At 44.3% G+C, this 13,370-nt stretch overlaps 1 protein-coding gene across 9 annotated transcripts in view; it reads left to right on the plus strand.

Annotated features, from left to right (window-relative positions):
* Nucleotides 1–13,142, plus strand: part of LOC139573713 (myocyte-specific enhancer factor 2D homolog) — a 66,452-nt gene extending 53,310 nt beyond the window's left edge. For 2 of the 9 annotated variants that reach the window (XM_071397484.1, XM_071397485.1), the window contains exons 7-13: nucleotides 2,365–2,543; nucleotides 3,207–3,236; nucleotides 4,929–5,040; nucleotides 5,388–5,577; nucleotides 6,770–6,838; nucleotides 9,063–9,113; nucleotides 12,021–13,141. In XM_071397484.1, the coding sequence (XP_071253585.1) occupies nucleotides 2,365–2,543; nucleotides 3,207–3,236; nucleotides 4,929–5,040; nucleotides 5,388–5,577; nucleotides 6,770–6,838; nucleotides 9,063–9,113; nucleotides 12,021–12,444 (1,055 nt within the window). In that variant the 3' untranslated portion in view covers nucleotides 12,445–13,141. Of the gene's footprint in view, nucleotides 1–2,364; nucleotides 2,544–3,206; nucleotides 3,237–4,928; nucleotides 5,041–5,387; nucleotides 5,578–6,769; nucleotides 6,839–9,062; nucleotides 9,114–12,020 lie in introns of all 9 variants that reach the window. The other 7 variants (XM_071397487.1, XM_071397486.1, XM_071397489.1 and 4 more) reach the window with 7 other exon arrangements.
* Nucleotides 13,143–13,370: the final 228 nt, after the last annotated feature.

Genomic DNA, 13,370 nt, shown 5'->3' on the forward strand with positions numbered 1-13,370 from the left:
CTTCTCTCCCTCTATCGCAGCTGTTGCCCCATGTCCCCCCCCCCCCCCCCCCTTCCACACACACTCCAATCCCCCGTGGTTCAAAACTGGACCTTGTCTTGGCAGAGCCGTCTCCTCAGAGGTGACTTTGACATCGGCCAGAGCCTCACTTCTAATCTAATTCCTGAAGGCATACAGTCATCGGTAGATGACAATATTATCAGATATTGTGCTACAACATCTTCCCCAAAAGTGAATGGCTGTATTATTGTATAGAGGAGAATATGTTTTTCTATTTGTGACTAAGGCACTAAGCAACAAATCTTAACCTAGATTTTGCGAGCATAGGTTCGGCTTTCACATTGATATCAATGAAAGACTCGTACGAAAATTAGTTACACAATCCTATCTCAAGTTTCCGAACCAGACCCAAGTCACAAAGTCATGGAACAGGGACCACAGCAGTCACGATGTCTTTCTCTCTCTAAACCGGAGTTGTCTCAGTAACCCTCCAGTGCAGTAAACAGTGCGGTGGTCCCAAGACGCAGCTCAAGTGACTCACCCTGCTAGCCCGCTGTCTCTCTCTCTCTTCCCCCTCCTCCCTCCACATCCTCCTCCCCCTCGCTCTGTCGTTCTCAGCTGTTGAACACAGACCGAGGCTCTGGGCTCAGGGAATGTCACCATTGACGTCACCCGGCATTCCTGAGATTCCCACGCCCGGCACTGGGTAATAGGAGTAGAGCCTGGGAGAGAGAGCACACACACACTCACAGGTATACACTAAAATGCATATGTTGATGCATACATACAACACATAAACACTTAGAAACATACATGAACATGTACTTACACAAACACATGCATGGATAAACATTCACACAGACACATAATGAATGTGAATTCATACACACTAGAGCCCTGTTGTTCAAAGAGCCCAGGGCCTGGGGCCAACATCCGACTAACACATGTTCTTTCTCCTCCTTCATCTCCCTCTGTTGCTGGGGTAGATGAGTGAGCGTCCAGTTTCTTAGAGGAAGGACTGAGTGAGTGAGTGTCTGTCTGCTAGGTCGGGTACAAACCAAAAAGCCACCATCGCCCTGTTCCACTTTTGCCTCGGCTGTGGCTCACACTCACGTGAATTCCCATATTCCCATCCCAAAACACCTCAGTACAAAGTAACTTTCACTGGCTGCCCAGAGTTCTCTATCCAGTTGTGAATGGTGCGAGGAAAATGATGGTAACTGTTACGCATTTGTATGTTTGATGGAAGTAGTGTGTTATTGATACTGCTGACACAAATGAGTCTGGAGCAAACATCATTCTGTCCTTGCCACCCGTCTGTGTGTGTGTGTGTGTGTGTGTGTGTGTGTGTGTGTGTGTGTGTGTGTGTGTGTGTGTGTGTGTGTGTGTGTGTGTGTGTGTGTGTGTGTGTGTGTGTGTGTGTGTGTGTGTGTGTGTGTGTGTGTGTGTGTGTGTGTGTCTGAACTGAAGTATGTGTGACTGAGATGAAACGGTGTCACATGCTGGTAGCATCTGGGACACGTCATGGAGCAACTTTTATCTGCTATCGCAGAACCCTGCCCAGCTCTAGGGATTGTGTGTGCGTGCGTAGTTGTGCGTCTGACTGTGTGCCTACCCACAGTATGTGTGCATGTCTCTTTGTATATCTGTCTGTGTCTCTCTCTCTCTGTCTGTGTGTGTCTACTGTCTGTGTTTGCCTGGTTGTGTTCCTGACAGTGCTTGGAAAGTCCCCCGCTCCCCTATCCACACAGTGAGCCTGTCTTTCTTTGAGTCAACGGCTCCTTTTAACCAAGTAAGGGGAAATCAGGCTGAGGGTCTGTCCCATGGCAAGAAGGAATGCTGTTGTCTGAGTAGCTTGATGCTGTCCCAGATTAACACTGCTCACCATTGAGCCGTTCGATGGATAGACCTTCATAATGAGTGAAACCAAAATGAAGCGTACACTGTTTGATTTGTAAACTAATTAAAATATTAGAGGTATTTATTAGTTTTTTTAAATTGTGTCTTATGAGACAACAACACATTAGGAGGTTGGAATGTCTTGAGTAATAACAAAAGGTTGTTTCTTTTAGGGATGTGTCACATGACGTAACCTGAAGGGGACTGTCTGAATGTTGACATAGGGATGCCGTAGGGTTGACATAGGAGTGACATTGCTCCTATAGTGAAAAGCTATGAGGTTTTGTCAGTAGTGTTAGTGTAATGCGTGAAAGGGTCCAACGAGTAATGTTTACGGATTCATACTAATATTCACAGCGTTACAGTTGTCCTACAGTAAGTGATAGGCATACACACACCACACAAACACTCCATCCATTCCTTAACACCATATTAATATCTCCTCTCCGTCTCCCTCTCAACCAGCGAACGGCTACATCAGTGCCAGGGCCTCCCCCGGCCTCCTCTCCGTCTCCAACGGAAACAGCCTGGGGAAAGTAGTCCTGGCCAAGTCTCCACCTCCGCCCAGCCCTCAGATGGTGAACAGCCGCAAGCCTGATCTCCGGGTCATCACCTCCCAGAGCGGCAAGAGCCTGATGCAGCTGGTGAGCCACAGAGAGATTCACTACGGGAGCCCTACTGGCTCAAACTGAGTCTGTTGTTTTCTCACATTGATAAATGCTTCATTGGTCGCCCGCCAGTCACAAAACAATGGGGTGCTGAATCTTTATGAATCTCTATTCCTTCTGAGATAAACATTTAATACCAAAACGAAGCGTATGCTGTTTGATTTGTAAACGGTTGAAATATGAGAGGTATTTATGTGACTCAACAGATTTTAGGAGGTTGGGATGTCTACAGTAATAAAGTTTTGTTTCTCAGAGTGGTGTCACTCAGAAGCTCACATTTTTCTACAAAACAGATGCTGAGTCATTATTAGTTTATAAAGCAATTGAACAATTAATAGGACAGCAATTATAATAAGATTAAATTCAAAGGTTGATTTTGGCATGCACTGAGTGCGGCTTTAGACTATGCTACAGAAGGATTGACGTCAAAATGCATCCATGCATCTCGTCATTGCCATTCTGAATTTGATATTTTCTTGAGTGTGTGATGAAATACCCCCCCCAGACGCTGATCTGAGTTCAGTTTTGCATTTCCCCTTAATGAGCCCAATGGTTAAGGTTAGGATTGGGGGCTGATCCTAGATCAGCAGGTTAGTACAGAGCTGTAACCCGTGTTCTCTGTCCTACTGCCCCCTGCAGACCGATGAGGAGCTGGAGTTGGTGAGTGAGGTGAATAAAAACTCCTCCTAGACTTGACTGTGGTTGCTGTGTCAACACTGGTCTCACAGGCATGAGTGTCATACTGGTATACTGTCGTACTGGTATATTAGTAGATAATTAGTATACAGTATTTACAGTGTAGTATCAGTCGAATAAGAGCACAGTACCAGTCAAAAGTTTGGACACCTACTCATTCCAGGGTTTTTCATTATTTTTTTTACTATTTTCTACATTGTAGAATAATAACGAAGGCATCAAAACTATAAAATAGCACATGGAATCATGTAGTAACCAGAAAAGTGTTAAACAAATCAAAATATATTTTAGGTTCTTCAAAGTAGCCACCGTTTGCCTTGATAACAGCTTTGCACACTCTTGGCATTCTCTCAACCAGCTTCATGAGGAATGCTTTTCCAACAGTCTTGAAGGAGTTCCCACATATGCTGAGCACTTGTTGGCTGCTTTTCCTTCACTCTGCGGTCCAACTCATCCCAAACCATCTCAATTGGGTTGAGGTCGGGTGATTGTGGAGGCCAGGTCATCTGATGCAGCACTCAATCACTCACCTTCTTGGTCAAATAGCCCTTACACAGCCTGGAGGTGTGTTTTGGGTCATTGTACTGTTGAAAAACAAATGATAGTCCCACTAAATGCAAATTCTAAATAAATCACAGACCGTGTCAACACCATAATATGGTATTGTTCTATTACCAAATAGGGCTATCTTCTGTATACCACCCCTACCTTGTCACAACACAACTGATTGGCTTAAACGCATTAAGAAGGCAAGAAATTCCACAAATTAAGTTTTAACAAGGCACACCTGTTAATTGAAATGTATTCCTGGTAACTACATCATGAAGCTGGTTGAGAGAATGCCAAGAGTGTGCAAAGCTGTCATCAAGGCAAAGGGTGGCTACTTTGAATAATCTCAAATATCAAATATATTTTGATTTGTTTAAAACATTTTTGCTCACTACATACTTCCATATGTGTTATTTAATAGTTCTGATGTATTCACTATTATTCTACAATGTAGAAAATAGTAAAAAATAAACCCTTGAATGAGTAGGTATGTCCAAACTTTTGACTGGTACTGTATGTTATAGAATAGTGTGTATGCATACTATGTGTGGTAAATCCAAAATGGAGGTAAAGCTCTCTGTGAATGCATTGTATGTATCTTGGCATGTGCATGGGTCAACTCCATGTGTGTGTAATCCATGTCGGGTTGGACAGGAGGTCATTGTGTATAGGCTACAGTACTCTCTGGAGTGTGTGTATCCATTGACTAGGACAAACTGTTTACAAGGTGACACCAATGGCACAATGACCTCCACCCCTGGAGCGTCTGAGCCCCGACTCACACACTTATCACCACGCACCAACACACACACAATCACTTTGTCGCTCACTCTGGTTGTTCTGCCCGATGCATGCCTCTCAATCAATCCGCATGATTCTCCATTTGAGTGGAACACTTCCTGACACCTCCACCAACTGTTCGTTCACGTGGCCGTGAATGTTGGTGTTTCCGTGTCATAGAGAAGAACCGTACAGGCCAGGATGTTCCCACCTTCGTTTCTATTTGATACTGTTAGCGAATATCATGGTACTGCGTGGGCACAAACCTTTTGGTTTAAAATAAGTCTTTACTTCCTGATGTTCAAGTGTCTTTCCTGTGTCCTCTGTCTTCCCCAGAATGCTCAGCGGTTAGGCGGTTCTCAAGGGAACCTGTCCACACCAGTGGTTTCCGTGGCGACGCCCAGTCTCCTAGCCCCCTTCTCCGCCATGCAGACGGCCTACAACACTGGTGAGGAAAAGGGTACTCGCTGCTCACGGGCAAAGCTTGCAGAATATGGGAATTGGACAGACACTGTATGTCTGTAGTATGTCTTAAAGCAAGTGTATTAGGACCAGTGGATGACAGAAACACAAGGGTGAATACTTTTGATTAGTTTATTTAGTTATTCTCTTTTTGTCAGTCTGCTCTGTAATTACCCAAATTGGCAAAGGCAGAAAAGAACACAATTTACCACTGTAAGTGAATCCAATGCATATTCACTTTGATCAATGTGTGAGTATTTCTCTCTCTCTCCCTCTCTCCCTCTCTTCCCCTTCCTCCCTCTCATCCCCTCCCTCCCCCTTCCTCCATCTCAGAGTACCAGCTGACAAGTGCAGATCTCACAGCGCTCCAGACATTCACGCCATCAGGGCTGCTGCCTAGCAACATGTCCACCTGGCAACAGCAACCAGCAGTATCCCAGCAGCAGCAACAACAGCAGCAGCAACAACAACAGCAGCAGCAACAACAACAACAGATCAGCTTGGCGTCACTCAGTAATTTGGTGTAAGTACACTTCCCCGGTCACCCTATTGTATAAGTGTAGCTAGCTGCACCCTAAACCAGTGGTATTCAAAGTCGGGGTCGCGACCCCTAGTGGGCCCCCCATATTTAAAAAATAATAATAATACAATTAAGAGTACAGATTAGTGTATGGAACATTATACAAAAACAATTATTAAGTAAATGTATTTATTGGTTTCTTTTCATTTTAATAAGAGCAGAAAATGCAATTCATTGAAGGTTGTGTCATTCGATTTTAACATTGTGTCGTTAGATATGGGTTGGGATGGGGGAGATTCATGGGGGGAAAAATGGGGTCACCAGAAATTAATGCTGAAAAAATTGGGTCCCCGCTGAAAAAGTTTGAATACCCCTGCCCTAAACCGATATCTGCGTTGCTCTCCATTCATGAGTTTCAGTTAAAGGGAATTAACCCAAAACTTTCCCCATACTATGTGACCAATCATTGAGTAGTAACTTCTCACCCATGCCATACAGACTATCCCTCTGTACTTACCTGTTCTATAGCCCATAGACCCTTAAACACACATGCACTTACTGTCTGCACACAATTTCATCAGCAAGTCTGACTTACTAAAGCCGTGCATCATTGGCATTTGACATGAAATGAAGCATTTTTCCTCGATAGCAGCATAGCATGGTTGCTAGCTACAATAAAGACCCAAACTGTGAACACCTCAGACCGTCATTGGTATCCACTTGCTATAGTATAGTATGCATCAGAGGAGGCTGGTGACAGGAGCTATAGGAGGACAGACTCATTGTAATGGCTGGAATGGAATATATCAAACATATGGAAACCACATGTTTGTCTCCGTTCCATTGATTCCATTCTAGCCATTACAATGAGCCGTCCTCCTATAACTCTTCCCACCAACCACCTCTGGTATGCATGTACCTCCACTTTCAGTTTGAGGATGTCTGAGAGGCTGACCTAAACTGCCTCTCCCTTAATTAACATCTCCCCACGTGGATCCAAGAGCGCTTTAGGTTTAGGTGTGCATTGACCACCTGCTGTAGGCTAATGCTAGCTAGTGATCCTCATTAGCCGTCAGCTTTGTCTCGTTACTAGCATTGTTAGAGCTAAATGCAGGTTTCTGTGATTGTGGCGGCTAGGCTAGCCGCGGGGTAGCTGTATGTAACCGCCTGTTTGTTCTCCCCCTCTTGTCCACAGCATGTGGGGCGCAGAGAAACAGAACGGGGAGATGGCTAACTGCATCTCCAATTTCGCTGCTAACCTGAGGTGAACGAATTAGCATCTAGTGCTACATGTGTGGTTATCGCCAGGCATTTACTGTCTGTCGTATCAAATTAAGTTTGTGCGGCTCTCAGGTTGGGTACAACTCATAAGAACATAATGAAGGTATAACAGTTTAGATTTCATGTAACTTACACTGTAAAACATTATTTATTTATTTCCCCCCCCTTTTTCTCCCCAATTTCATGATATCCAATTGGTAGTTAGTCTTGTCCTATCGCTGCAACTCCCGTACGGACTCGGGAGAGGCGAAGGTTGAGAACCATGCGTCCTCTGAAACACAACGCGCCAAGCCACACTGCTTCTTAACACACTGCTCGATAAACCCGGAAGCCAGCCGCACCAATGTGTCGAAGGAAACACCATACACCTGGCGACCGTGTCAGCGTGCATGCGCCCGGCCCGCCACAGGAGTCGCTAGAGCGCGATGGGACAAGGACATTCCAGCCGGCCAAACCCACCCCTAACCTGGACGACGCTGGGCCAATTGTACGCCGCCTCATGAGTCTCCCGGTCGCGGCCGGCTGCGACACAGCCATGTATCGAACCCGGATCTGCGTCTTTCCTCTTTCTTTTATATCTTGTTTCTGAGGCTTTGATTGTTGGAACCAAAGAGAGAAATATGGCAGCCGCCCAAAGCTGTGTGCATCAGTCTCACAGGACAGCATTGACACAACCCAAGAATGAGTAGTGTAGTCCTCCTTTTCTGTCTTGAAGCACAGGTCTATTAATCTCTCTCACCTGGATGGCCTGACAGTAAGATCAATAGTCAGATTTCACTCATCCATACTTCATATAGATCAGTGAAACTGCTGCTTCAAAGTAAGGCACTTGATCAAACCGTTCTCATTTTGCCCTGAAGAGCATGTTCCACCCACGGTTTGTTCTCTCACACAAGCGTTTGATTACATAGGCTATACGTACAGTCCCACTGTTTTTGTTATTTATTCCCTTGCACGGTAGCCGCAGTGAGCAGACACTTCCAATCAAAGGTGATTGACGGGTTTTCACTGCAAGCCTCGCGTTCCCTGTCAGCCCTGGTTACTCGCCGTGGGAAGTGAGGGGGAAATGATTTCTGCCGGGGTTTTTTTCTCTCCACTTCCTTCTCTTGCACTGAGTGGCCAATCATTCCAGAGCCTCCTGTAAAGACTCACTGCAACTAGCGTGCACCTGTTGACTAGCACACCAATCTAAATGTTAATGCTGTGTCAAGGGCATCCCACTAGCCTTCCCACGGTGACTTGTTTATTGAATCGTTTTGCACACGTCAATTGCTGCCTTCAGCCTTGCAGGATGTGTTGGTCTCTGTGTTTGAGGAACCCAGCTGATGCATTCAGGAGAGAAAGGGTCTGAGTTGAGGAGGTTTAAGGGGTTTTGGAGAAATGGTTCCTGTTTAGGAAATCTGTCTGTCTGTCTGTGTCTGTCTGTCTGTCTGTCTCTCTGTCTCTCTGTCTCTCTGTCTCTGTCTCTGTGTCAAGGACATGTCCTTTTGCATTGGAGAAATGGTGCACACACACAACTCGCTACCTCAGTATGTTGCTATCTGTCTATCACTATTAACTCACTCTGTCTGTGTCTCTTCCTTTCAATATCGCTCTCTGTCTGTCTGTCACTCTCTCACTCTCTCACTCTGTGTTTCTGTCTCTCTCCCTATATCTCTATCTCTCTGTCTCCAGCTGTTTTGTTCAGGGAAAGGTTTACCTTTATGTGTCTACCTTACGCATGTTTTACAATGTACACAGTAATGAATAGTTGTTTGTGTACACACTGCTGATTTGTGTGCTGTGCACATAATATCCTGTTTAGTTCAGAGAAAGCTCCTTTCTCCTCAAGGAATAGTTGTTTGTTTGCACAGGCGACAGGATAGGGAATAATTGTATCAACACATCCACTCCAGCTTGATTACTCTACATTGCAGGAAAGGGAAAAATAATAGAATCAATAAAATAACATTTATTTAGGGACTACATTGATATCTTGGTCAATAAATTCAAAATGATGAGTCTATAATTACATTTTATTTAGTAAATGAATACCCAATGTTTGACTAAGTTTGAATGTAGAGTGATTTAGTCATGTTTATAATAAGTATTTTCTATCTCTGCCAAGTTTTTGGGCTGTCTGTTATGTACATTAATGGAGAGCAGGTTTCTGAATCACCCTCCGTGTGTTAGTTTCTCAAACTTTCTTTTTTACCCTCCCTTTACAGCATGGCCTCTCAATCAAACTTGCTATTTGGCAGGGAAGAGGGTCTCTGCTGGTACTGTATATCTCCTCAGTCAGAGGAGGCTGGTGGGATGAGCTATAGGAGGATGGCCTCATTGTAATGGGTGTAATGGAATAAATGGAACTGAGTCTAACATGTGGTTTCCAAATGTTTGACGTGTTTGATACCGTTCCATTCATTCCATTCCAGCCATTACAATGAGCCCATCTTCCCATAGCTCCTCCCACCAGCCTCTTCTATCTTCAGTGTATAACTAGCCACACAGCATGGCACTGTTTCCCAAACCTGGTCTTTGAGGACCCCCATGCATGCTGGTTTTCATTTAAAACCAGATCCAATAATTATTCAACAGAAGCTACTGGTAATAATCATCCATGAAACTCACTATCAACTCAGTTTAAGCTCATTTATTGAGAGATTGGTTTAATGTGAAAACTGTGCACACAATGGTCCTTCTGGACCAGGTTTTGGGAAATGGTGCTATACTGTACTGTACTGTAACCGTGTGCTTCTGACTGCGCTAGCTGTGTTAGCGCTCTGAGCTAGCCTGAAGAGCGGGCCTTCATCACTGTCACCAGCCTGCTGACTCTGACCGTATTATTCTCCATAGCAACAGGACCCTTGTGGCACTATAATCCATCAACCTGTACAAGTCCATAATGCCGGGCTTACACTTGATAAAATGGCACATAGAGGCAGAGTAACACAGTCGAGGGTTTAGGGAGTGAGTGTGCACATGAGCGAGAGTATGTGTGTGTGTTGTATGGTAAAGAATCACGTTCTTGCATCTTTTATTCTGCAATTGTGAATATATAAAATAATATGAAGTACACTAGCTTAAAGGCCCAGTGCAGTCAAAAACATGATTTACCTGTGTGTTATGTACAGTGAGCAAAAAAAGGATTTGGACAGTGATTTATTTTGTTTGTTGTTTTGGCTCTTTACTTCAGCACTTTGGATTTGAAATGAGACAATGACAAAATGCAGACTGTCAGCTTTAATTTGAGGGCATTTTCATCCATATCTGGTGAACCGTTTAGAATTATATTTCATATATTTCATCCATATCTGGTGAACCGTTTACTATTAACTCACTCTGTCTGTGTCTCTTCCTTTCAATATCACTCTCTGTCTGTCACTCTGTCACTTATGTGTATTAAAGAAGTTAAAAGTTTGGTATTTGGTCCCATATTCCTAGCACGCAATGATTACATCATTGTTTTTATTGTTTCACCTTATTTTGTAACCAATCATTTTGGAGTCACTTTTATTCTAAATAAGAATAGAATACGTTCCTAAACACTTCAACATTAATGGGGATGCTACCATGATTAGGGTTAATTCTGAATGAATTGTGAATAATGATAACTGAGAAAGTTAGACACACAAATATCATACCCCGCGAAGAATGCTAACCTCCCCTGTTATTCTAATGGTGAGAGGTTAGCATGTCTTTGGGATCTAATATTTGTAACTTTCTCACTCATAATTATTCACGATTCATTCAGGACTATCCGTAATCATGATAGCCTTCACATGAATGTAGGAGTGTTTAGAAATATATTCTATTCTTATTTGTGCCAATACTTTTGGTCCCCTAAAATGGGGGGACAAAAAGTTCTGTAATTTCTAAACGGTTCACCCGATATGGATGACAATACGCTCAAATCAAAGCTTGACAGTTTAAACTCATAGTATAATTTCAAGTCCAAAGTGCTGGACTACAGAGCCAAAACAACACAAAATGAGTCACTGTCCCAATACTTTCGGAGCTCACCGTATATTTCCACACTGAGGATGGAATAAAACTGTGAAAAGGCCCTTTTAGTGTAAGAGCTGTTTGAAAATACTTTTGGGAAAAAATGGCTGCCTGTTTTTGTGGGATGGAGTTTTTGCCTGCCTGGTGAATATCTTTTTTATTGGTCTATTCACTAATTTACCGCCTGGTGACGTCCAAACCTCTGCCAATAACAGCTAGTTTCCAGTTTTCCACTCCACACTCATGAGAAATTTCTCTTTGCTAAGAAGCAATGTTTGTTTCTTTTTGACTATTTTAATTGAAAACAATCCCAGTAAGGTATTTAATTGTTAGCCAGAAAGTATTTGATATTGAGATGAAAACGGCTGCGTTGGACCTTTTTTGAAGGGTGATCTGATTTAAGGGTGAAGTGATTCAAGTGAGTTGGCTTTTCCAATCGAGGGGAGTGGTGTGGGAGAGAGGGGGAGGGTGCTGAGGGCTGTGTGAATTTACAGATGGGACTTGTTGGCGGGGTGTGAAGTTGGAGATGTCTGGGTACAATTGCATGAGTTACTAAATGCTAAAGATAAGTGACTGTGGACACATGGCACAAGGCATGGGAGTGGTCTTTCGGAATCCAGAGTCCGTCTGCATGGCTTGTGGACCGTGCACTTCCGTGTGGCCTTTTCATCCAGTCTGTTTGCGTCTCTGTTCGTGTGTCTAACCTCAACCTATAGTCGCTTTTAAAAGCTACGTCATGACACAGTGTTCCCTAAAACATTTAGCAGTGAAACATTACCTGTCCTTAGCAATTAGCGAAAACATGAGCTGTATGAACAGTAGGGTGGAACACAGAGCACGGCACATAGAATTGAAGACCTACGCAGTTCATAGAAGGGACACTTACATTCTTTCTCTCTGCAAGGTTCTGTTTGTTTTTCCGCTACTCAATTTGCTGACACATTTGTCATCTAGGATCCCCCCCCCCCTCAACCTAGTGTGTGGAGATGTTGACTCTATGTTCCATCAGCGCTTACTACACTGTGTGGTGGTTAGCAGGTCCCTCTCTGGGCTCCTGTATTTAAAGTGATGTTCATGGTGATGTTGATATGTGTGTTTGTAAGTAGTGTTGCAGTTACCCTGGCTGACCAGCAGATGTCAGCACACGTCTCACCATTTCTCTCTTTTCTCGGTCCCTCCAGGCCGGTGGGCCACTTACCTCAGGGCACCATGCTGACGATTAACACCAACCCCAACATCAGCATCAAGTCGGAGCCCGTGTCACCCAACCGCGACCGCAGCACCCCGTGCTCCACAGCTGGGGGTGGCGGAGGAGGGGGCCTAGTGACCATCACAGGGGCCCCTATGTCAGGCCAGTACCCAGGGGCCCTGCGCCTGGAGCCGTCCACCCTGCAGGGCCGCTCGCCCGTCGGCAGCCTGAGCAGCAACGGCAGCTCCTACGAGGGTGACCGGGACGATGGGGCCCAAGGACGGGCCCAGGACTTCCACCACCAGGGAGGGGCCTCCTCGGCCATGGGGCTCCTGAGGCCCTCGTCCACTCAGGAGCAGCAGGAGCAGGAGGGGGCCAACGTGAAAAGAATGAGACTGGACACCTGGGTCACATAGATGTGTAGAACAAGAGAGTGAAGGGAAGAGATGCCCCATCCCCCACCCTTTTACCGTATGTACAGTAAATGCTGACCTCACACACATGCCTCCACCACACACAAACACACACACATGCACCGGACACACCCATTTGCGCATGCTCTTACACTCTTGCACACACTCTTTCTCTCACAAATGTATGCGTTGACACACAAGCTACATACTGTTTTACACTATATTGTACTAAACACACACACACACTTTCACACAAACACCCTCTATAGGGGCAGAGTCACCGAACCAGGGATTACATGTCAACATAGTGTGTTGGACAAGATTAGGATTGGAATGAATGAGTTCTCTTTTGTTCAAGCTGGCTCGGTCTCCTTTTCGTTTTGAAGGGAGAGAGAGCAGCTAGAAAACTGACTGATTATTGACTGACTAATGGCTTTGCTGGGTTTTCTCTTCACCCTCTACATCACATAATACACACCTGGTATCCTCCTGTCTTTTATCCACAGTAGGTCTCTAGTCCAGCTGCACTGCTCTGTTGAGAAACAGTAGAACAACCAAAATGAATCCACTTCTTTGTATCTGCCCAGTGGCACTGTTATATCCAGCTTTTGGTGTTTTTGTAAAGAGTATGAGATTGGTGAATGAGATTTTAACTGTTTTTTAAAAATATACAGTGGGGAGAACAAGTATTTGATACACTGCCGATTTTGCAGGTTTTCCTACTTACAAAGCATATAGAGGTCTGTAATTTTTATCATAGGTACACTTCAACTGTGAGAGACGGAATCTAAAACAAAAATCCAGAAAATCACATTGTATGATTTTTAAGTAATTAATTTGCATTTTATTGCATGACATAAGTATTTGATACATCAGAAAAGCAGAACTTAATATTTGGTACAGAAACCTTTGTTTGCAATTACAGAGAT

This window comes from Salvelinus alpinus, chromosome 4 (assembly GCF_045679555.1).
Source record: "Salvelinus alpinus chromosome 4, SLU_Salpinus.1, whole genome shotgun sequence".
Lineage (NCBI taxonomy): Eukaryota > Metazoa > Chordata > Actinopteri > Salmoniformes > Salmonidae > Salvelinus > Salvelinus alpinus.